Source organism: Perognathus longimembris, chromosome 2, assembly GCF_023159225.1.
Source record: "Perognathus longimembris pacificus isolate PPM17 chromosome 2, ASM2315922v1, whole genome shotgun sequence".
Lineage (NCBI taxonomy): Eukaryota > Metazoa > Chordata > Mammalia > Rodentia > Heteromyidae > Perognathus > Perognathus longimembris.
The window spans coordinates 102,210,606-102,234,938 of NC_063162.1; the positions used below are offsets into that span (position 1 = coordinate 102,210,606).

Consider the following 24,333-nt stretch of genomic DNA (forward strand, 5'->3'; position numbering starts at 1 on the left):
TGCTTAAGGATGTCTGTGTGACTCACACTGGTTTATCACTAAGTAGTTGCACGCAGTGGTGATGCTGTAGAGGAGGCAGCTGGGAAAGCCCGCATCGTCGGGATCCTCCGCTGTGATATTGGCCACGATGGTTCCTGGGCTCAGCTCCTCCGGAATGGAGTAAACTCTCCGTGTGCTGGAACACAAACACAGCAGACACAGCTAATTTCAGGGGCAGGGGAGTGTGCAATCTGGGCGGTGGGTATTTTGGTGAGTGTTAAATATAGCACTGAGCTGTGGAAGTTGCATCCACATTCCTGGAGGAGCGCAGAGCCACTGAGAGGAGGGATGATTGGCTTTTGTGTTTGCAAAGATCACCTCCTTGTGGATTCAAAGAAAGTGCCAGGCAATTATTGCAGGGTGCCAGTCTCTCCCTCTAGGCATGCCTGCCTCATGCCATTTCAGATGGGCCTTGGCAATCACATATCTCAAAATAAGACAGTTGGCATGTCCAGCTATATTGTCACCTTCTCCCAATTTTGGTACAAAAAGTTGCCTGGATTCTTTTTGTAGAAATCCACCTGGATTTAAGGTCCAGGGCTGCCGGCTTCCCCCCCTTGTGTCTGGCCCCCACCCCACACTTGAGGCAGAAGCCAGGAAAGTTCTCTATTCTAGCAGTTTTGCTTGCTTTTCCTTTTTTTCCTTGTCTTTTATTTATTTTGCCTGAGGATAGAGGATGAGGCACCTTTCCCATTTGCATTACCAGAGAGATCAGGCTCTGAACTGAGCAGTCCATCCCCCTAGGACCAACAAGGTGAGAGCTCTGTCCTCCAAGGATCAGTGTGAAGCAGATCACCCCCATCACCCACAGACCCACCTTCCTCGGGCCTCCTGTGCCTAGAGAGAAGACCGTGAAGATAGTCTGGAAGGTGTGCGTCCACACCTGTGAAGAACCGAGTAAGTGTGAAGGTAGCAAGAGGGACTTGTTTCTAAAATTTTGTTTTGTCCCTTTGCTGAGCAAAACTTTTTCTGTGAGGGCAAATAGTTACCTCTCACTTCCCAGTAGCCGAAGCTTCCCACCTGAGTGTTTCTTTAAGGGCGCCAAATGGCTGCATTCATGTTGGGGCTTGGATTGCTCCTGTAGCTCTGTCTCATTATTCCTAGCCAGTGGCTAGAGAGCCTCTAGCTAGAGTCAGGAACATGCAGAGGAAGGCTACATCTGGACTCTCACTCTGTCCAGTGCCAAGCCCAGTGTTGGTAATCCTAACTACTTAGGGGGCTGAAATCTGAGGATCACGGTTCGAAGCCAACCCAGGCAGAAAAGTCCCCATGAGACTTTTATCTCCAGCTAACCACTCAAAAACAAAAAAAAAAAAACAGAATTGGAGCTGTGCCTCAATTGGTAGAGCTCTATCCAGCCTTGAGCACAAAGAGTCTCAGGGACAATGCCTAGGCCCTGAGTTCAAGCCCTACAACTGACAAAAAAAAAAAAGCCCACTCTGTTCCATGCCAGAACGCTGCTCCCTGGATCCTGGAGGCACCTGTTGGGTGTAAACCATCACTGGGAAGCTGTCTGTCTGTCTGTCTGCCTACCTATCTATCTATCACCTGTTGGTCTGTCTGTCTATCTATCTATCTATCTATCTATCTATCTATCTACCTGCCTATCTTGGTGCTGATAATGGGGCTTGGAATTAGGACCTGGGTGCTTGCTGTCCTTTAGACTTTTCACTCAAAGCTGGCACCCTACCACTTGAGCCACAGCTCTACTTCCAGCTTTTTGGTGGTTAATAGGAGATAAGAGCCTCACAGACTTCCTTGCCCAGGATGGCTCTGAATGATAATCCTCAGATCTCAGCCTCCTGAGAGAAGCAATCTTACTATGCAAAGGGTCATTCCAGTGTTCTGGGCCTTGTTGCTCTCCCACTGACCAGGCCCTTTTGTCTTTTCACTTTCCCACTATACCCCTCCTCAGTGGGACTGTGATGCTGACCACTGATGGGTCAGAAGTATGCACAGATGGAATATAAGAGGCAGGGGCAGCAGAGATCCTAACCAGAGCCAGAGGAAAGAGGCAGGCAGCCCTGTCTGTTATCGCCTCGTAGGGCCAGCCAAGGCCTTTATCTATTCAGTGAGAGCCCATTTCTAATGTGGGATGCTTTTGCTTTTGTCCCTGAGAATGGTCTGTTAACCTACAACAAAGGAATCATAAAGGTGCCTTGTTACCCACACGGCCTTGCCCTGGCTCTCCTGGTTACTGCTAGTCCAACAAGAACCAGTGTTACCAGGAAGCCCCCTAAAATGCAGTCCCCAGGCCCATCCACTCACCTCGCACTGTAGAAGAAGAGCTGTGTGTTCACAAGATGTCCAGGGACTTACACAGCCTTATAAGACAGTGCCATAGGTGATCACTACAGACTTCCGCCTCCCTAGCACAGACAGAGGACACCTAGGGAGCAAATCCTTTCCTTCCACTCCTTCTAGGAAGTACTTCCCAGTGTGTGTGTGTGTGTGTGTGTGTGTGTGCGCGTGTGCACGCGCGCACGCATGCAGGGTTGATATCTGGGCACATTTTTGGTTGTTACAACTTGGGGAGATCATGCTCTTGGGACACAGACGATACCAATAGTGCTGCTAAACGTCTACAATGCACAGGACCGCCTACCACAAAGCAATCTGACTCAAAATGTCAGTGAAGTTCTGTTTAGTTCTGCTCTGAAGGCTCCTGCTGTCTGTATGGAGTGCTCTAGGAGGCCAGGTGTCCTGGAAGGGAACTATTCAGGCTACCAGTGATAGTACAGTTCCTCAGCAAAACCAAGCTCCCTTTGGCTGCCCTGATAACACGTCTGGCAAAAGAGAAAATCTTTGGTCTATTTGATTTGATTTGAGATCCAAGAGCCAGGACTGGATAAAATAGCCTTCAGTAGCTGGGAGCCCGTGGGTCATACCTATAATCCTAGCTATTCGGGAGGCAGAGGTCTAAGGATTGAGGTCCCAAGGCAGCCAAGCAGGAAAGACATCTATCTCCAACTAACCACCAAAATGCTGGAAATCGAGCTATGACTCAAGTGGTAGAGATCCAGCCTTGAGTTAAGAAGCAAAGAGCCAGAGTTCAAGGCCCAGTACTGATACACACATATATATGTGTGTATATAGTATATACTATATGTGATATGTGTGTGCATATATATATACTATATGTATGTGTGTATAGAAATAGATATTTTATATATATATATATATATATTCAGACATAAAGGTCTGACCAAGTTAAGCTGGGTGACTAAAATTGCTGCATCCTTATGAGTGAGTATTCAGGAAGGGCCTGATATGTGCCAGTACTGCCAGGAACCAGGGGAAAGGAGGCTCTGAGCAAATGCAAAGGAAATTAGAAATTCCTAGATGCTAACACCTAAAGTAAAGGGCTCTGAGAAAATAGCAAGCAGTATCTCACACAAAGGGTAAACACATCAGGTACTGTTTATCATAAAGCACTCACCACAATAATGACAGAGTCCCAGTGTAATCGACAAGAGTCCACAAAGCACTCAGACATCTGTCATCACCCAGGGATGAAAGAATGAGATGTTTCAACCACCGAAATTGTCCTGGCTGTGTGTGTGTGGACGCCAGGGGCTTAAGCAGTAGAAAAGAGAGAATGGCAGTTTCTGCATCTTCTTTTGCTGTCACAACCAGTCAGCTGGAGTCAGTTCAAAAATGTAATTTTCTGATCCTGAATTAAATAATTTCTGGTTGGTGCTAGCACTGGTCTGGGAGTGGGGTGCAGGGAGGTGGAGAGGAAGATGAGAACTCCAAGGGAATTATGCATTCTGGTAATGCAACACCTAGTCTGACAATGGTGGAAAACAGGATGGCTGAGGAAGAAGACTGCCTAAAACTGAGCAACCTGGACTAAGTCATGGAGTATGCTGCCCCATATCCCCTTTCCAGAGTGAAGACTCCTACAGATATACCCTGGCTACCTGTGGAACTGTGGAACATTAAAATAGAGTCAAATTATTTTTTTTTAAGTCAGACATGACACACAGACAGATATGAACACAGACAGTCACAGGCCAGGACTCAGTATGGTGACAGCTCCTAACAGATTCCAGTTGCAAACCCAGTGTGAAACCCCAGGATTTCTAGGCTGACTTCTGAGTGATGCCCAAACCAGCCAAGGTCTCATTTTCTCTCTGCCAAGGTCGATTCACTGTACTTTAAAAGACAGCTGAAGGGCTGGGAATATGGCCTAGTGGCAAGAGAGCTTGCCTTGTATACATGAAGCCCTGGGTTCAATTCCCCAGCACCACATGTATAGAAAATGGCCTGAAGTGGTGCTATGGCTCAAGTGGCAGAGTGCTAGCCTTGAGCAAAAGGAAGCCAGGGACAGTGCTCAGGCCCTGAGTTCAAGGCCCAGGACTGGAAAAAAAAGAAAGACAGCTGAAGCCGGATGATCTCCAAGTCCTGCCTCTGCCTAGAGAGGGATATTATTTTCCCCTTTAAAACCCGATGTTTCTGCGTCTCCACTTGGCAGATTGGGTGGCAAAGAATCTGGGGCTCTAGCCCCATGGCCGGCATCTACATTGTGGGGGGAGTGGTAGTAGAGAAGGAAGCAGTGTTACCGATGAATCCACAGAGCCCCATGGGCCAGTCTGGGCTGGGATGCACAACTTCCTATACACTGCCTGGTCTGTGCTTTCCAGAACAACATGGCAGTAGAAGCCCAGGGAGCTCTCCTGAGCCTCAGCCTGCAGTGGCAGAAGAGAAGTGCTACATGAGAGTTAATCTGCATCGTTGCCTCCCCACAGACACCCAGGAATGAGCAGTAGACTGTGTCAACATCCAAGAGCTTCTCAGTCCTGTTGTGTTTGCAAAGTGACACTAGGTCATCCTGGGAGTGAGATAGCCTTAGAATTTCCCAACCTCAGAACATTTAGCAAAGGTTCTACCTCCTTTCAGGCATATAGCTCTTTTCTTGTGATGGTTTTAGAGGTTTTTGTTTGTTTGTTTGTTTGTTTTTGAGTTGGAGTTCTATGTAGCTCAGGCTGGCCTGGAACTTGTGATCCTCCTACCTCAGTTTCCCTAGTGCTGGAATTATAGGCATGTGCCACCATACCTGCTAATAGCTTTAAATTTTTTTTTTTTTTGCTTTTCAAATTGACAATGAATAATTGCATCCAAAAGGATTTTTGCTAGTTGAGTATCCCATGTGGAATTTATTCAAAGCCATTAATGTGTCAACCCCACAAAAGCAATTGTGTCGTTTTACTTGTGGCTGGCTCCTGCCTCTCTCTGTCTGGGGGAGTGGGACAGCAGTCGTGAGAAAGCAAGGAGGGAGGAAAGGGAGGGGTCCCTTGCTAGTGCAGAATCCCATCTGCAGCAGAAGGGCCCCTCCCTCTGGACCTGGGACGGTGCCAGCGCGTGCCCACAGCCTGCACTCACCTTTCTCACCCCTGCTGCCCGTGCAGCTCATGCCTCCTTCTGCCCCCTCCCAGGTGTCCTTCTCCATCCACAAGGCAGGAAGGAGCTCGGGTGCACCCTGCTGCGTGCGGGAGCCTTAGGCTCCATTCAGACAGACCTCTGTTCAATGTGAAGATGACTGACGGCTAAGAGTGGCTTTTGTGGAGTCTTGACTGAAGGGGTACACTTGAGAATTCTGCTATTATTAGCATGGATCACTTCATTATGCAACTACCTGCTCTGTATTCACACAGATACCGTGGCAAGCCACACACCAGGAGCATGTTGTCCAACCCACACCCCTCTTTCGCCACATCTACAATCCCACCGTGTGTGTGAAGGTGGGGTGCAGTAACCAGGGGAGCAAAGGTGAAACGTGGAATTCCAGAGGTCCAAGAGAAAAGCATGGAAAATCACATGCCTCCATGTCTCCTTCAGGCAGGAGCGAAGGGCATCCTTCGGCCTACCTGGTAAAGCGGGGGATCTCGTCATTCATGTTCACGATGGTCACCTGCAGCACCGTGGAGGCTTTGAGGCCTCCGCTGTCCCTCACTTCCGCCATCAGGTGGAAACTTTTGGGGGGAAAATTCCAAGGAGAGAATCAGGCTTTGCTGAGACTGCCACAAATGGGATGGGAGGGATGAGGCAAATCCCCCTTTAGTTCATCCCTACTTAGGCCCCCCATAGACCTGCTGTGCCCATTTTCCCTCCCTACCCACTCCCTCATTTCTCAGCCAGAAGTTGTTCTCACAGCCACTAGTGCCAAGTCACACTTTCTGCCACCTGGCACCTCACAAAGTCCTGAAAATACCAGTCCCACCTATTCAAAAGGAAGCACCTTCGTGTGTGTGTGTGTGTGTGTGTGTGTGTGTGTGTGTGTGTATGCGCACACATGTCCATGTGCACGCATGAGTTCTGGGACTTGAACTCAAGGCCTCACCTTTCATTTGGCTTTTTCACTCAAGGCTGGTGCTCTACTGTTTGAGTTACACTTCTACTTCTGGCTTTTTGTTAGTTAATTGGTGATGAGTCTCATGGACTTTCCTCTCTGTGTTGGCTTCAAACTGTGATCCTTAGATCTCAGCCTTCTGAGTAGCTAGGATTACAAAAATGAGATACCAGTGCATGACTATCTCTATCTATCTAGCTAGCTAGGTAGCTATCTATCTAGGGACAGAACCCAGGGCCTCAGGTATGGTAGGCAAGTGTTCTACCACTGAGCTACATCCCGATCCTCTAACTCCCCTGGTTACATATGTGAGATACCAATGCATGTTTATATCTATCTATCTATCTATCTATCTATCTATCTATCTATCTATCTATCTATCTATGGACAGAACCCAGGGCCTCAGGTATAGTAGGCAAGTGTTCTACCACTGAGCTGCATCCCAATCCTCTAACTCCCCTAGTTGTGTACTAGTACTGACTCACTCTAGGCCTATCTATGGCTCTGTCTGGCCTGTTATCAGAGGCCTGCTGGTCCCACTCTCTTCCTCATACTCCCTGTCTCCTCTCAGGCTTTGCCTCCCCTGAACGACACAGGGCTTCAGCACTCCTCCTGATATGAGGCCTTGTCCACACTTTCTTGCTGACTGGACAGAATGGTTTAGGGCAGGAAGACACTGTCCAGATAGCTGATATTACCCCATTCTGCCTGGATTCACTGGTCACTGAGCTCAGCATGACAGCAGGCCTCCTAGGACTCCAGCTGCCCTCCGGCCCCAGGAGGCCACTCTCTCACACCTCCTGGTCCCTTCCCTAAACCATACACCAGGAAAGGCTACCTCTTGTGTCCTGCTTCGAAATCCAGTTCTGTTGTGGAGAAGAGGGTGCCATTAGCAGACATTTCAAAGTTTGTTGAGGGCGAGATCAGGAAGTACTTTAAAAAAAATTGGGGGAGAAGGAGAAGAAGAACAAAATTGTCAGTGCACCTGCTCACCTTCTCCCAGAAGTGTTTGTTTGGATCCCATCTTTTATTCTTGGTCTATGGAACATGGTTTTGTTGTTGGGTTTTTTTGGTGGGAGGGAGGCGGTGTTGGTGTGTGAGTGTCAGTTCTGGACCTGACCTCAGGGCCTGGGCACTGGCCCTGAGCTTTGTTGCTCAAACCTAGTGCTCTACTACTTGAGCCACAGCTCCACTTCCAGCTTTTTGGTGCTTAATTGGAGATAAGAGTCTCATAGACTTTCCAGGCCAGGCTGGCTTTGAATCACAATCCTCAGATCTCAGTCTCTTGAGTGTCTAGGATTACAGGCATGAGCCACGGTGCCTGGCGCACGGATCATTTTGGACGAAGCACAAATGGACAATTTTCAGAATTTATGACTACTAAATCAAAAAGCTTCCAGCTCAGGTTCTAAGCAGTCTTTGGCTTCTGCTTCAGTTACTGCCCCTGCCCCTGGCAGGCTCTGCCTCTGAGACCAGTCTCCTTACCTCTAATCCTTCATGTCTGCTCCCAGACAACTTCCAGCTTTGACTCTGTGTCTTCGTTTTGTTTTGTTTTGAACAGATTTTGGTTAGACCATACTACCACACATTGGGTAAGGTAGGAGGACTATGCAAATGTGACGGAGTGTATTACATAGCTCAGTTGATGCAGAGGAGTTCTGGGTCAGTCCTGTGCTTGGGCCACATGTTTACATCATGGTGTCATCCACTGAGTATTTTCCTGCCCTTAATTATGTGAAAATACACCTCCTCCAAAGCAAGCGGTGACCCAAAAGCAAGGTAAACTTAATGTGTCTCATTTAAACGATAAAGTGAAGATTTCAGACTTGTTGAAAGGGAACATGTCTTTAGCAGAAGTTGGGTGGGCTCATGGGAAAAATGGATCAAGCATCTGCAGCACTGAACTCCATGCATTCGGGGCACCCATAGTCTTACCTCAACAGCTGTCTATAGGACTATGTGCCCACAAATACCAGTACTACTTTATGTGGCCACCAAGCAAGTCCTTCCCACATCCTTGAGTAGGGAGGAATCTTGTTATTCTTGGCCTCCAATGCCCAGTCCAGCTCTCTCAACAATTCCTTGCCAGAACCCCCTTGGTATGGCAGAAATACAGGCTCCTGTGTATAGCCCACAAGGAGCCAGCTCATGGGAGGACCATGGCTGTGCTACCCATGGGTGGTCAGCAAGATTGCTTCCTTCAACCAGGTACCAGAGGTGCATGCCTGTGATCCTTGCTGAGGATCTGAGGAAGCTGAGATCTGAGGATTATGGCTTGAAAGCAGTCTGGGTGAGAAAGTTCATGAGACTCTTATCTCCAATTAACCACCAAAAAGCCAGAAGTAGAGCTGTGGCTCAAGTAGTAAAGTGCAAGTCTCAGAAACAGTGCCCAGGACCTGAGTTCAAGACCAGTAGCAAAAAGAAAAAGAAAAAGATTGCTTGCTTCCTTCCTTCAAACAGGGTCAAGAAAATGGAGGGGGGAGTGAGAAGAGATGGGTCCTGGCTTAAATAACTAGTTTTTCCCATAATATAGGACAATTCACTTCCTTGCGTATTCCTCAGGGACAATCCCCCCAATTTTCTTTGGTTTTGTCAGGGAATTAAATGAAAATGCTCACTGTAAAATATGAAAGGCTACTGAAACATTTGAGACTTGGATGTTTCCATCCATTTCTTTCAGACAGCTTTAAGGTTGGAAGATTTCATTATTTTCTAGTAGGATGAGGGATGATTTATCCTCAAAGACTTAGATCTCTGAATCAGATAATCAGTGAAGATTTTGAAAGCAGAGCCACAGCCCCTGAAGTCTGGAATCAAAGAGATACGGGACAAGGTTCCAACCCACCTATTTACTGTGTGATTGCTGTGGAGTCTTTAGTACCAGAAGAGAAGACACGGAAAATAGATAAAGGATCTTTTTGGGGTCCAATATGAAGACCTTAAACCTTTTTAAAAATTGTTGACTTTTTGCTTGTTATTTAATAATCTCTTTCTGGTTGTCATGATTATAGTTTTTATGCAAAATTGAGAAAGACAGGAAAGTATATGCCACTTGTTCTGTCTCATCATTCTAGAGAACAGCCATCTTTCTTTCCTGGGAAAAGAAAAGAAATATCTTCCAAATTCTTAAGATGATGTGCTAATCAAAACAATAAAATCTCTTTCCTTTCATTTGTGTCTTGAGCATTTACCCATAGTCTTAAATCGTATTTTACAGCCCTAGGTCGTTAAATGGCACAACATTTTATTCTATAAGTTTATTTTGCTAAATCATTCTGGTTGGGTCATTTAGATGTTTCCTGCTCCTTTTGAAAAAGAAAAATTTTGGCAGTGCCAAGAAGCATCTTTCTCCCAGTCCCCTCAAATTGTATAAGCACCTTGGCAGCATTCCAACACATAGTGTTTACATTCCAAGTTCCCCAGTAACTCTTGGGTTTCCAGCCCGGGGAGCAATTTGCCTGGGCCTGCAGTTGCCCACACACAGAGCAATCTTATATCTTTGAGCTGAGCCTTCCCTGCAGGAAGTCCTCACACATCTATGAATCAGATGCCCAAGCCGAATGTGTTGGAAGGAAGGTTTGAAAGATCTCTATGGGACATTTATTCTATGCACCTGAATCAGGTTATGTTTCCACATGTGTTTTGAAAAGCTCTAGGAGCTGGGTCTCCTGTTATTCACTCTGGTTGGTCCCAAGCAGCACAAAGTCTTGGGACACAGATATCAGACTCTGCTTCCTAAAGGCTATGGTCAGCCAAAAGAACAGACAAAGATGACAGGGAAGATGGGCTCCAGAGGGAGAAAGATGGGATGTAATGGGAAAAGAGAAGGAAGGCTCAAGACCTATCTGGAACTATGAGTCACAAATTGGGGTAGAAATTAAATTTGGTGAATCTGGACCCAGACTTTCTGGATTCGAATCACTTTCCAGCTCCGTGTAGATGTGCAAAGAGTAACAGAACCTAACCTGTGTAAAGTGCCCCCATGAAGCATGGCCTCCTGTGAGCCCACAACAAACGTTACCTACTGTGCAGTTCAAATGTAGAATCCTGGGCTGAGAGGGTAGCTCGGTGGTAGAACATTTGTCTAGTATGTGCAAGGCCTTAGATTTGATCCTCAAAACTCAAGGAAGGAAGGGAGGGAGGGAAAGAGAGAGGGAGGGAGGGAGGTAAGTACGTTGGTACATGCCTATAATCTCAACATTTGGGAAGCAGAGATAGGAGGACTGTGAGTTCAAGACCAGCCTGAGCTACATAGTCTGAAAAAGAAAAGTAAGATTCTAAGGGAACAGTCTTCATTTTCACTGCCACATTCTCCTCAGTGCACAATGGGGGGCTGGGCGGGGGGATAACATACTAAATTCTCAATAAATATTTGTTGTAAAACCTCACAAATATTTAAGGTTTCCTTTTTGTTCTTTTCCCATCCATGAAAGACTGACATTCCACCTTAGAAGAATCTTAAAACAAACCAACAAAAGACATCATGCTAAACCTTCTATAAAACTCTGTAATGCTTGATTTGGCTTGGAAGCCTCCAGTTTGGTCTATAGTCTCAACAACTTCTGTGGAACAGAGATGGGGAGAGAAGAGAAAGGGCGAGGAGGAGAAAAGGTGGGGAAGGGAAGACAAGGAGACAGGAGGGAAGGGGAGACAGCAATAGATAGAAATGGTACAAAGAACCACAGAACTAGGGTCACTGGCATTTTCCTCAATTTCTACAAAGAGGCTGATTTCCTGAAATCTTAAAAGTGTTTTTTTTTAATTAGCACTAGGCTCATTTCTTCTTTTGCCCTGAACCTCCATGCTTTGTTCATAGAAATGGCAGTTACGTACTTAGAAAAGAGCTAATATCCATAGACTAAAAATATTGTGTCATGTGGGCCATTTGCCAGGGACTCAGTAAGGCTTTCTGTAAAACCTGGCATTCTCTCCCCCTTTCTACAGGCTTGTTTAATCAAATCTGCTCCCTTGATATTCATTCTTGGAAAACAGAAATTAAATAGAATGAAAAGCACCCGCAGCCCCCTCTCTGCCCCAGTCCTGGCTGAGGAAAGTCCTGAGTCATCAGATCAATTCAGTTCCCAGATGCTTGTCAGACAAGCTCTCTGTACCCCACCACGGCCCAGTGCGTCCCCACCTCCCAGCCTCCTCATACCTAGCCCCTTTGCAGCTCTTGGACACAAAGGCTTCTTTAGGAAGTTAAGGAGTCCCCCACTTCAAGCCTCATTCACTATCTATGTGCTTTTGGTGTAGGGAAGAGGGGAAGGTGAGAGGAAGCTGGCCCAGGTTCTAGAAGTGTCTGTTAGGAGGTGGGGAGGGGGAACATGGGAGACATGACACATTTGGGTGGCCCCCTACTGCAATCACCCACCAATGATTCAGCCTCCCAGCTCCTAGCAAATGGAGCAGTCAACTCTGAGGACACACTAGAGCAAGTTACCCAAGGGCAAGAGAACCCTTCTTCTGCCTAAGTCCAGAGTGCCCCAGCGACTGTCTAAGCTTATGTGCATCAGAACCCAGACACTCCCCTCCCCAGAGGCCCACAGCACATAGCTGGCTCTTTAGGCTGGGATGAAAAGGTCCATACCATATAATACCACTGTCCTGATGCAAGTCTCCCCCACTGGCAGGTGGGGGGAGGAGAGAGAAGGAAGCGATGGAGGAAGAAAAATCCACTGCCAACAGCTAGTCCTGACCCAGCTCCTTCCTAAGCTGTATGGCTATGAAGGTGAGATAAGTGGGTTATAGGCAAGTGCTTAACTGTTTTAAAGAAACATGTTGACATGTGTGCCAGTACTGAGGCTTGAACTCAGGGCCTGGGTGCTGTCTGTCCCTCAAGCTTTTCTGCTCAAGATTGGTGCTTTACCACTTGAGCCACAGCTTCATTTCTGGTTTTCTGGTGGTTAAATGGAGATAAGAGCCTTGCCCTGGCTGGCTTTGCACTAGGATCCTCAGCTCTCAGCCTTCTGAGTAGCTAGTATTACAGCTATGAGCCACCCACAAGTGCCTGACAGGAATCCTTGTATTAATATATAACCCTGCAGATGTGATGACTTTGCATTCTTTACCATAGACAGCCTGGGTGGTATGGTGTAGGACTCAGGCTTTGCTACTCTTCAGGACAATGACCCTCATCTGTCTCTCTCCTAAAATATTCCAGGCAGAGGCAGCCACAAAACTGGCATGGAGATCGTCCTATCCCTGCCTTTCCCTTTTCTGAGCATGTTAACAAGAACCCGGAGGTGAATGCCTTTAGTGAAGACTTTCAGTTGTAACTCTGGAGTTAATAGGCAGACACCAAGAATGCTAAAAAAGTGGGATACAGGGATGTGTGCTGTGTGGGTGCTGTCACTCATGAAGGAAAAGGTGGTCAATAGCAGAATTTCCAGAACAAGGAAGAAAGAGAAGAGCAGGAGATAGCTAGGAGATTTTGGTTCTCACTGAAGATACCTGGCCCAGGTTAAAAACCCTCAGTTCCCCTCTCAACTATGGACCATCAATGTCCTATCCAGCCAGGACTTTGCTAGGCCCAGGTTCAGCCTATAATATCAATTTACTCCCAGGAAGATCAAAAGGCTAGACTGGCTGACAGTTCTTGGAGCCACAAAGAAGATGGTCTGAGCATGCCTTCTGCATTGCCCTCCCACTAGCCTTGCTACTAGCTAGATTATTACTCTTTTAATTTAATCCTTTATCTGCCCTGGTGAAGACAAAGCACACCTCATTTTATGCAAAGCCCTTCCTTAATAGAAGGGCCAGAGAAAGCTCCTTAATGGAGGGATGGCTACACTAGATCACTTTGCCTCCAGCTGAGAAACCTATTAATGTCTGGTCTCCACGGAGGCTCTGCTCCAGTCACAGGGCCATCAGGAAGCCAGGCCAGGAGAGGGAGGGCAGGTAAGAGGGGGTGAGTCTCCAGGGAGTATGAAGAAATGCTGGAAATGTAACTCTTTGCATGCAGAACATCTTTCTCTTCTTTATGTTTGAGTCTATCATTGTCATCGTCATTATCATCATCATCATTATTATTGTTATTAGTATTGCTATTATTTTGTTCCAGTACTGGGGCTTGAACTCAGGGCTTTGAGCTTTTGCTTGGATTTTTCACTCAAGGCAAATGCTCTACCACTTGAACCACACCACCAGTTCCTTGAGCCAGCTATGAAGCCAACTTCTGAGTCCCTGGTCCACCTGCATCCACCTCTCAAGGTGCCCACAAAGGAAGAGCTAGAGCTAGACCTCAACCTGGGCATGACATACTAGCTGCTAGCCTTGGGCTCATGAGATATGAGAGGAGTCTGAACACAAATGAGCTTTAAGTATAAAACACAAGGCAAATTTCAGTGGTATGCCAAAAAGGATGTAAAATATCTCACTCATCTTTATTTTGATTATGAGTTAGAATGGAAATACATTGGATATATTGGGTTAAGCAATCTCTCTCGTAATCAATGTCATCTGTTTTCTTAGACTTTTACTGTGGCTACCAGGACATTTAATATGACACGCAGTGCTCATTTTCTGGTTTCATTGGATAGTGTGAGTCCAACATTGAACCGCATTGGTCTAAACAATGTACAACTACATTCTTTTATTTACTTTTTAATTGTTGTCTTCAAATATGAAGGGGAGTTCATTCAATTGGATATATCCATTTATTTATCCATACAATGCATCTTGACCGGAGCCACCCCTTTCCAACCATATTCTTTTAAGTTTTCTTTTAAAAGGCTAAAAGGAAGGAACAAACGCCAGAGGTTTCTGAATCAGCCCCTCTGGGTAAGGCCTGTAAGCAGCAGCGCTGTTGGCTCTATGGTTAGCTGGGTGGAATTCACTTCCATTTTCCCCTCCAGATGGGGCTGCCTGGTTTCTGTGTGTTCACCGGGTATGGTCAGGCAGATGGAGGAGCATGGGCAGCCAGGCTAAACAATTAAGAGACTTCATGGCAGGGTGGGGGTCTGATGGGAGGGAGTTCAAGAGCCCCTGGCAGCTCCATTAAGGAAAATGAATTTTAATGGGTCAAAAGAGGCACCAATGGTCTCAAACTGTAGCTTAAGATAGCACTCCACTTATTTTTTTTTGGTAATACTGGGATTTGAACTCAGGGTTTTGCACTGCTAGGTAGGCATTCTACCCTATGAGGCATGCCATGCCCCTAAAAAAAAAAAGTCATTATTTTTTGCATGGAGTATCCCTGGACCACAATGCTCCTATTGATGCTTCCTAAGTAATTGGAATGACAGGTGTGCACCAGCATGCCCAGTTTTTTAATCTCACGAACTTTTTGTCTGGGATGGGCTCACCTTTAACCATGAGCCCCTTAATTTCAGCTTCCCTAGTAGGATTACAGATGTGAGTCACCATACCCGGCTCCTTGGGACTCCTTTTTTCTATTTTTTCATTTTTCCTTCCTTTAATTTGTCTTGAAGCAGTTTGGCTTCACCTTTTATAAAGGCCATGTTAGTGTCTGGCTTTGGGTGTGTTCTTGATACTTCTTTTTAAAACACTACAGGTCAGTATCTTGTTTTTTTTTGGTTGTTTTTTTTTTTTACCAATTTAAAATTTTAAAACACTGAGCAGTTTGGGCATGCCTGGCACTGTGCTAAGTGGCTTTACATACAGTACCTAATATCCCTAATGCTGTTCTATTTCTCTTTCTGCATTACTTATGAAGAAATTGAAGCTCAGAGAAGTTAAGAACTTGTCCAAGATCACACAGCACTATGACTCTAGGCTGAAGCATTTGTCTTCAGAACCCATTCCAGTCATCCCATCATCTGCTCTGGAAGTGGACAGAGTATAGTCCTGGCTGCCACTGCCCACCCCCACCCCTGCCTGGCTTGACCACCAGTCTCCTGTGCCAAGGCCCACAATGGACAAACCCTTCTGCTATTTGCCAGGAAGACTTACACTAAGTGGCAGGTTCTGACTTGTGTCTTCTGGATCGAAGGCCTCAAGCTGATAAATGAACCCAGGCTTTGCTCTTTCTGCTACGTAGAGCTCTAAACCTGTGCCAACATACAAATGGAAATACAGAAAGTTCTATCAGACAAAGCAAACGAGGTCCAATACAGCTGAACTCCACCATGGACAGGGGTCAATAATAAAGGCCCAGGGTCAAAGCTGTAGCCTCCTTGTGGGAGTGGATCCTTTTACGGCAACTAATGAAGTACAAAGGTGTCATTTATCTCCATGGAGAGTGATCTGGGTGGGGGAGAGGAGGATGTTATTTGGGTGAGGGTAGGTGAGGAGAACAGAGAGTTGGGAAGTGGCCACCTTGCATTAGCTTCTCCGTGATCCAGGGTCATGTTGCTCCCAAGTCCTGCCAAGGTAACCCCTTGAAGTACACCTAGTATCCCAGCAGGGAGGGGCACCTGCAATGAGGGGCTCACCACAAGTACAGAACAGAGGGAGGATGGCAGGAGAGGCCCATGGAGGCTCAGGGAAGGAGCCAAAAGTACACCACAGTGTTTGGTGATGGAGTCGAGGGAGGTAGGTGCAGGCAACCTCGCCTGATAGGCCACCACATTCTTGCTGAAACCTTCTTGAGTGGGGGCAGTGTGATGAGGACTTAATGTTTATTTTCTCGTTTCACCTTCACAGTAAGCCAATAGTGTTAAAGAAGATATTGTAATTTTTAATTTTTTTAATAAATGTATGTACCGGTACTAGGGCTTAAACTCAGGGCCAGGCCACTGTCCCTGAGCTTTTTCATTCAAGGCTGGTGCTCTACCAACTTTGAGCCATAGCTCCACTTCCAGATTTTTGGCAGTTAATTGGAGATAAAAATCTCACAGACTTTCCTGCTTGGGCTTGCTTTGAACTATGATCCTCAGATCTCAGCCTCCTGAGTACCTCAGATTGTAGATGTGAGCCTTCAACACCTGGTATAACCATGCCAGGATATCATAATTATTCTTTTCACGCAACCAACACTTTACAAGTGAAGAAACTGGTGCCCTAACAAGTTAGGAAGTCCTTGCAACTACTAGGTGGTACAATTAGAACTCAGACCCAGACTGTCTTGGACCTGAGCTTGAGCTCAGGTGAAGACACTGGAGAGTGGGGTGATGCAGGCAATGGAGTGTGTATCAAGAGCTTGGTTTGGGGCACGCTATGTTTGAGAAGACATTCAACACCCAGGTGACATTGACTAGAACAAGTGGGTGTCTGGGTGGGGAGTTCAGGAGAATACCTGGGCTGAAACAAAACTTGGAGGTCACTATATAGATGGTGTTCAAAGCCAGAAGGTTGCTCTAAGTAATCCACACAGGTGCCAGTTCTTCATATTGTCCCTAAGCTGTGGCAAATACTCAAGGGAGCATGATCTATTGGGAGATCTCTAGAATGATCCTGTGTTCTCCTAGAACTGGGAGGGGACCGAGGGAGCCACAGATGTGGGGGCTTTTGTAAAGGGTTGGATGGTATGATTGCTGGGTTGAGCCGGAGGCCGTTTCATTTATCCCCTGCTCATTAAGCAGCTGCCTTTTCCAAGGAAACAGCTGCTTGTTTATTTACTTGTGCTGTTCTGCTGTGTCCTCCAGGGTCCTCCCTGATGCCACCGTCTGGGCCGCATTGTCCCTGCCTCAATGTGTTGGTGTGTTTTACCTTTTGCCAAGTTGCCTTGGAACTGAGGTGGCTCGTTCACATCTGTTATCTGAACAGTCAGGACCTGCAGGTCTGTGACACCAACATCATCTTTCACATAAATCTGCAAATCAAATGTGTGTGGTCCTGTCTCGAAATCTAGTTGTGCCTTCCCAGTGGTGACAACCTATAACAAAATGCAAAATTCTTAGCAACCATAGGAACGGCAAGTTATTTGGTATGCATGCGTTTTGCAAGGGGACCTGACAAGCAAAGCCACAGCCAGCCTTGTGGAGACTGTTTTTCTCTCAGGCAGTTGTTTTGCCTTAGTCCTTCCAAGAGAAGCCCATGGCACTTCACAAAAGAGATTCCCGGGTGGGATGCTGCTTTTCATAGGAAAGAAAAATATTCAGGAGACATCCTTCTGTAATTGACCAGAGACAGAAAGCCTGGCTTTTCAAAATCTACTGCGACTTGGTGTTGGCCACTAGGCAGATCCCTTAGTTACTCCAAACATGGTTGGATTTTCTTAAGAAAGGATGCTTCCAGGTGCCTGTGGTAATCCTTCCAGATAATCCTTAGTTACTCAGGAGGCTGACATCTGAGGTTTGAAGCCAGCCTGGGCAGGAAGAGTCTGTGAGACTTTTATCTCCAATGAATCACAGAAAATGCTGGAAGTAGAGCTGTGGCTCAAGTAGTAGAGTGCCAGCCTTGAGCAAAAGAGCTCAGAGACAGCACCTGCATTCAAGCCTCAGGACCAGCACTAAAAAAAAAAAAAGGACAGGAGGCAAAGGAAAAGAAAAGGCGCTGTGCCTCCCTGAAATCACTGTTGCATTTTCACACATCACTCTACTCTAATTTTCCTAAAGCTACCCCCAAGAATAAATAAGAAGAGAATGACACATGTGCATAAACAAGAAATGTTAACGTAATCAACATGCCATTCACTTCTTTCCGTGTCTTTTGCCTGCATTCTTCTGTTGCCAGGAACTTTGTCCTCTGAAGCGTAAAGGTTTTGGAGAGATGTGAGGCACCCTGTGAGGGGTGGGAGGGCCAGCAGAATCTAAAGATGATACCAAGAGGGTCCCTTGTGGTTCATGTTGGGGGGCAGAAGGGCAGGGGCGTCCTGTTGAGGCTGGGTAGAGCCAGCCTGTCATCTGGCTCATATCTCTGGCACATCCTGCCTCCAATTTAGCCTCTGAGATTTATCATCATCACTGAGGCCAGTGATGAGGCCGAGAGCTCTCAAGTGCAAGCAACCTATACCTACCAATTCATGAATAGATACACGAAATGTAGCATGCTTATAATGGTCTATTATTCAGCTATTAAAAAAAAGAGTGATGGGCTGGGGATATAGCCTAGTGGCAAGAGTGCCTGCCTCAGATACACGAGGCCCTAGGTTCGATTCCCCAGCACCACATATACAGAAAACGGCCAGAAGCGGCGCTGTGGCTCAAGTGGCAGAGTGCTAGCCTTGAGCGTGAAGAAGCCAGGGACAGTGCTCAGGCCCTGAGTCCAAGGCCCAGGACTGGCCAAAAAAAAAAAAAAAAAAAAAAGAGTGAAGGTCTGATACATGTTATAACATGGGTGATCCTTGAAACTTTATGTGAGTTAAAAGAAGCCAGTCATTAAACACTACATTCTAGAGGATCCCACTCATACAAAATGTCCAGGAGAGAAAGCGTATAAAGACAGAAAGCTGATTAGTGGTTACAAGGGACTGGGTATGGAGTGACTGCTGAGAATAGAGTGACAGCTAATTGTGACATGATTTCATAGGGTAGTGAAATATTTCTAAAATTAGATTGTGGCGATGGTTGCATGACTCTATACTAAAAACCACTGAGTTGTATCACTTAAATGGGCAAATAATATGCCGTGTGAATTAGCATCTCAACAAAGCTATTTTTTGTTTTAAAAAACAATGAGAGCTTTGGAGCCAGACTGCCTGGTTTTCAGTCTCAGCTCAGCTACCTCCTTGCTGTGCAACCGAGGACAAATTGCCTAATTTCTCTATGCTTCATATTCCTCATCTATGGATAAGAGGAGATACTAAACAATAGCATCAATAGATTGATTTGAGGATTATGGGAGCAGACACAAGTAAAGCATCATCCACAGTGCCCGACATATCTGATGTACTCTGTATGCAGGAATCTATGGACAAGGCTTCAAGAAGACAGGCAGCAGTTGAAAAAGCAAGCCAGGTAGCAACAGGGTCAGTAGACAGGGCAGGTAAGGCCCAGAACCAGCAGCACCCGATGCAGAGGTGGAGACTGAGGTGTTCTGTGTTCCTTGAGTAGCAGAGGGCCCAGTCCTGCTGAGGGGGGTGGAGAGTGGAGGTGGCGGGCACCAGGATGCCGACCTCACCGCTGCCACTTGGGCTTTGCAGGTCTGTGGTCTTCCCAGCACAGACTTCTTACAAGCATCCCCAATGATGCTATGGGTTGGGTATGATCCTTGTGCAGACCAGGCCAGCTTGAGCCCATTGGGTCCTAAGAGGATTGTAAGCATGACAGATGGCAATTGCAGGGGGTGTCCCAGATCATTGAGGAAGGAGATGGAGGAGAATACCAAAGTCCAAGTAAATCCAGACACTTGGGCCCAAAGGCATCCTTAGAAGATGCCCAAGGTGACCAGAGGAAAGGTGCAATGGCAGGGTGGCTGTCCCATGGGGAAGGATGGCCGTGGAAAAAGACGCAATAAACTAGAAAACCGACAGGCTCTTCAGTGTCAGTGGCTGGGTTTGAAAATATTCAAGAGGCACCATCACATAGTAGGAGGGTCACTGAGACTTAGAGATGTATTTTTCATTTTCTTAGAGGCTTATATTTTTATTAAAGGGCATATATCTTGTATATTAAATCGGCCTATTCTTAGATTTCTTTCTAAAAATATCACAGACTCAGAAAAAGCAGAATCAGTACATAGAAAGCTTGAGGTGTGTTGGGGTTTTTTTTCTTTTTTTTAGTGGGGGGGGGGGGGTGGGCGTTCTGACCAGGATTCAAATTCAGTTTCTGATTCTTACACTGACTGGCTAGAGCCCTACCATCTGAGCCATCCCTCCAAGCTCCAGGGGTGGATTTTTAAGATCAATACCCAGTGTACCCCATCCAATGCATTTAATTAGGCAATGTGCACCTGACACCTGGTTTGAGGTATAGGCTCTTGGCACTGAGGAGCAACAAGCCTGTCACTTAGAGCAAACATGTGGTACAATGTTCATGGGGGCTATATTTAGTAGAGAAAGAGAGTCCAAAGACCAGGGGACCCCAAACAGGGCTTGTGAGTCTTGGAAAACAGGAAGTTAAGCAGAGGAAATCAAAAGAAAAGCCAGCAGGTCTGGAGCCCCATGCCTTTCAGTCTTTGCCTCTTACCTCAAAGTCAGTGCCTGTCACACTGTTCACTGTGAATACTTCAGCCTCGGTGAAGGGACTCGAGTTGATTATCAGAGGAAACAGTGGCATCACAGGTGACCCAGACACGGACAGACTCACAGAGAACTTGTGCACCAAAGTCCCAGGGGGAGAATTCTCTGCTACGTTGCTGGTGGCAGGTAAGTGGATCAGGTGCAGTGCTTCTCCTGTGGATGTGGAAAGATGCAAAGGTGCAGAAACACAAAGCTTTTTTTTTTTTTTGCTGGGAACAGGAAACTTAACACCCTGGTCTGTGGCTTCAGCTCCTGGTAATAATGGGCTCTGGTCACTCCTCAGGAACAGGGCTTGTGCCAAGCACTAGAAGTGGTAATGTGACATTGGGAGCCAAGGAAACAACCCCACCAAACACCCGTGAAGTCCACTGCTGTCATTCTGTAAACAAAGCTGCTGCTTTCCTCTGCCTGCTCGCTCTCTTCCTCCTTTCTCTGTCAAAGAGTGAAAGCAAGAGAAACATGATCCTCTCCTCCTGCGACAGAAGCCCACACTGCAAAGCTCTCCTTAGGTAATGGTGTCCTCTCTCTTGCAAGGGTCCAGAAGTTTCTAAAAGGTAATAAACTCCTCTGTGGCAATGCTTAATTCCTGGGGTCATCTGAGAACTGAGTGCCAATGACTAGAGAACTCCAAAATCTCGATGGATCTCTCCACATCCATTGTTAATGTCAAGGACAATTATCTGCTATTGCTAGATGCTAGATTGTTGGGCATCAAGTCTACAGGGTCAGCCAGGTGAGAACAGAAGCAGTTCAGGAAGACACATGAATTGCCTTGGGCTGCGTTACAGATGAGGAATTTGACAACTGAAGACAAAGTGTGTTCTTTCCAGTAAAAACTTGGTCCCCAGGATGTTCTTTGAGACTTGGTCAGTACTGAAAACAGCAACCAGAGCCCCCTCACTTCTCTCATGGTTTTATACTGCCAGCTACTATTATGAGCTGAATAAAGAATGTCCCCTAGGGGCTGGGAATATGGCCTAGTGGCAAGAGTGCTTGCCTCATATACTATATACATGAAGCCCTGGGTTTGAGTCCCCAGAACCACATATATAGAAAATGGCCAGAAGTGGCGCTGTGGCTCAAGTGGCAGAGTGCTAGCCTTGAGCAAAGAGAAGCCAGGGACAGTGCTCAGGCCCTGAGTCCAAGGCCCAGGACTGGCAAAAAAAAAAAAAGAATGTCCCCTAAAGATTCACATCCACCCAGAGCCCCAAAATGTACCCTAGTTTGAAACTAGAGCCTGGTATACAGGTGTACAGATCCAGTGACTGCAATCTTTGTAAGAAGGGAGGACACAGAGATATGCGTCAAGGAAAGAAGGCTGCAAAAATGAGGCAGAGATCAGAAAGATGCAGCTATAGCCAAGGAATAAAAAGCAATCACCAGCTGGTGAGTCACACCTATAATCCCAGTTACACCGGAAGCTGAGATCTGAGGATCTTGATTTGGAGTTAACCTTGGGCAGACAAATCCTTGAGACTTTTAATTCCAATTAACTAGCAATAAAGATGGAAGTGGAGGTGTGGTTCAAGTGGTAGAGCCCCAGTACTGATGAAGTAGCTAAGCAAGAGTGCAAGTCTCTGGGTTTTAAGCCCCAGTATTGATACAGTTCAAATGTTAGAGAGCTAGCTAGGAGCTGAAAGCTGAACGAGAGCATGAAGTCCTGAGTTCAAGTCCTAGTACTGGCAAAGAAGAAATCAACCCTGACACCTTGACTTTTAGACTTCTGATCTGAAATTAATGATGATTTAAAGCAACCTAAGTTTGTGCCCTAGAAAATTAATGTAATTACCATTTTCTCCCACATTCTTATAATGTAAGATGGCTTCATTTACTCCTCAAAACACCAACTCAGATAAGTATTACTGAGCTCATGTTACAGATGGAAAATAGCCAAGATTGATGCTTCACAGCCCGCTTGCCTGCCTTGGCTACCATCAGCCACTGGGAGCAAAAGTCATGTGCCAGGAGGAGGCACAAAGGTGACCAGGGATGGTAGAATGATTCATCTACTGAATGGTATGAAATTTCTATGAACCAGCCATGGGGAAATGCTAGCTTTGCAGGAGGCCATTTTTTAAAATTTCAGTGGGGAGGGGTGTAGTGCAGAGGGCTAACTAAAAATGTGGGGAGGTGGAATATTAGCACAGATTTACAGATTTTGGTTTAGAGACTAAATGCCTAAGTTATTGTTGTCCTCAGGATTATCGAGTTTTATAGACAGGACCGTGCAAGGACACAGGTATCCAAACTGTTGAGGTTTAGGACAATGTGAATATGAATGGATTTTTTAATCTATAAAAATTGACTTTCACATTAAGACTTGGAAAAAATCATATTAAGTGAAGTGAGCCAGACCCAAAGAAACATAGACTCTATGGTTTCCCTCATTGGTAATAATTAGTACACATCTAGGATAGTCCTAGCAGAAGATCACAATATCTCAGTAGCTATGTGCATATGAACACATAAGATGATGCTAAGCAAAATGAACTCTGAGCTATGGAAATAAGCAGTTTATCATTGTTGTTGTTATGTTCAACATACCATGTGAAATTGTGCTATTTTCTTTTGTTTTTCTTCCCCATGGTTTTACCTCTGATGTCACTGTAACTGATTGTGGTGCCCTGGGTATTGTATATACTTTTATCGGAAGTAAGGAAGGGAAAGGGAACATCAAAATGGAGAGACAAAGGGTAAAAGGCAAACCAATGCAACAGCAATACTTAAAAGACAATATGCTGTAAACCAACTGTACAACTCAGGCGGGGAGGGATTTGGGGAGGGGGGAAGGTGAGAGAAAAATGAGGGAGGAGGTAACAAGTTTGATAAGAAATGTACTCACTGCCTTATGTATGAAACCCCCTGTGCATCACTTTGACAATAAATAAATCAATTTTTAAAATTGACTTTTACATTATAGCATTCTTGCAATAAAAGCTAGGGTCAAGATGCTTAGGGCATTGTGAGACAAAATACTTCCAACAAGAGTTTTCCAATTGAGCCAAGTGGTTCATTGCTTTGGTTAGTCCATTTCCTTTCCTTCTTTTCTGTCTCTTTTTCTTTCCTTCCTTTCTTCCTTTCTTTTTTTTCTTCCTTCCTTCCTTTTTTTTTTTTTTTTTTTTTGCTTTTACAGTGTTAGCACTGGGGCTCAAATTCAGCGCCTCACTCTCTTGCTTGCATTCCCCCCCCCCCCCCGCCCCAAGGCTGGCACTCTACCAATTGAGCCACTCCTCCAGTTCCAGCTTTGTGCCTGTTAATTGGAGATAAGATTGTCACAGTTTTGTCTGCCTAGACTGTCTTCAAACCTCAGTCCTCAGATCCCAGCCTCCTAAGTAGCTAGGATTACAAGCATGAGCTACTGGTGCCTGGTAGTTGGTCCATTTTCAGCCTTAATTCCCTCAGGGTATCATTTCTGACAGGTGAAAAACACTAGGATGCCCCTCGATTCCCCTCAGATGGTCCACACCATGTGTCCTCACCGCTCACCAGGTCAAGGACAGCCATAACCCCATGACAGGTTGGCTGTCCCCTAGAATCCCCTAGAATCTCCATCTCTCCACCCCCACACTCCCCCCATCCCTCCCACCCTCCGCAGTGACCTGTGCCCTGTCAGAAAGAAAAGATATTTATTTATTTATTTATTGTGTTATTTCATTCTCAAGAATAGCCTGGGGGTAAAGTAGTACTCAGACCAAATGAATAGATTAAAACAAGTAAGCACTAGCATTTATCAAACACCTACTCACCAGGCACTGTGCCAGGTACTTCCCACCAGATGGCAGCCTTTTTTGGGGGGGGGGCAGTAAATGGGGTTTTGAACTCAGGATCTGCTCCCTTGCTCAGCTTGCTTGCTCAGCTGGAACTCTATCACTTGAGCCATACCTCCAGCTCTGCTTTATGCTGGTTATTTTTGGAGATGGGT

The 24,333-nt window shown here is 46.0% G+C and overlaps 1 protein-coding gene across 1 annotated transcript in view; it reads right to left on the reverse strand.

Annotated features, from left to right (window-relative positions):
* Cdhr3 (cadherin related family member 3) overlaps positions 1-23,915 on the reverse strand; it is a 56,467-nt gene extending 32,552 nt beyond the window's left edge. Inside the window, 7 exon segments of the mRNA XM_048337408.1 lie at positions 27-175; positions 5,910-6,014; positions 7,230-7,324; positions 15,302-15,399; positions 17,000-17,165; positions 20,359-20,663; positions 23,891-23,915. Of these exon segments, the coding sequence (XP_048193365.1) occupies positions 27-175; positions 5,910-6,014; positions 7,230-7,324; positions 15,302-15,399; positions 17,000-17,165; positions 20,359-20,663; positions 23,891-23,915 (943 nt within the window).
* Between the last annotated feature and the right edge of the window lie 418 nt (positions 23,916-24,333).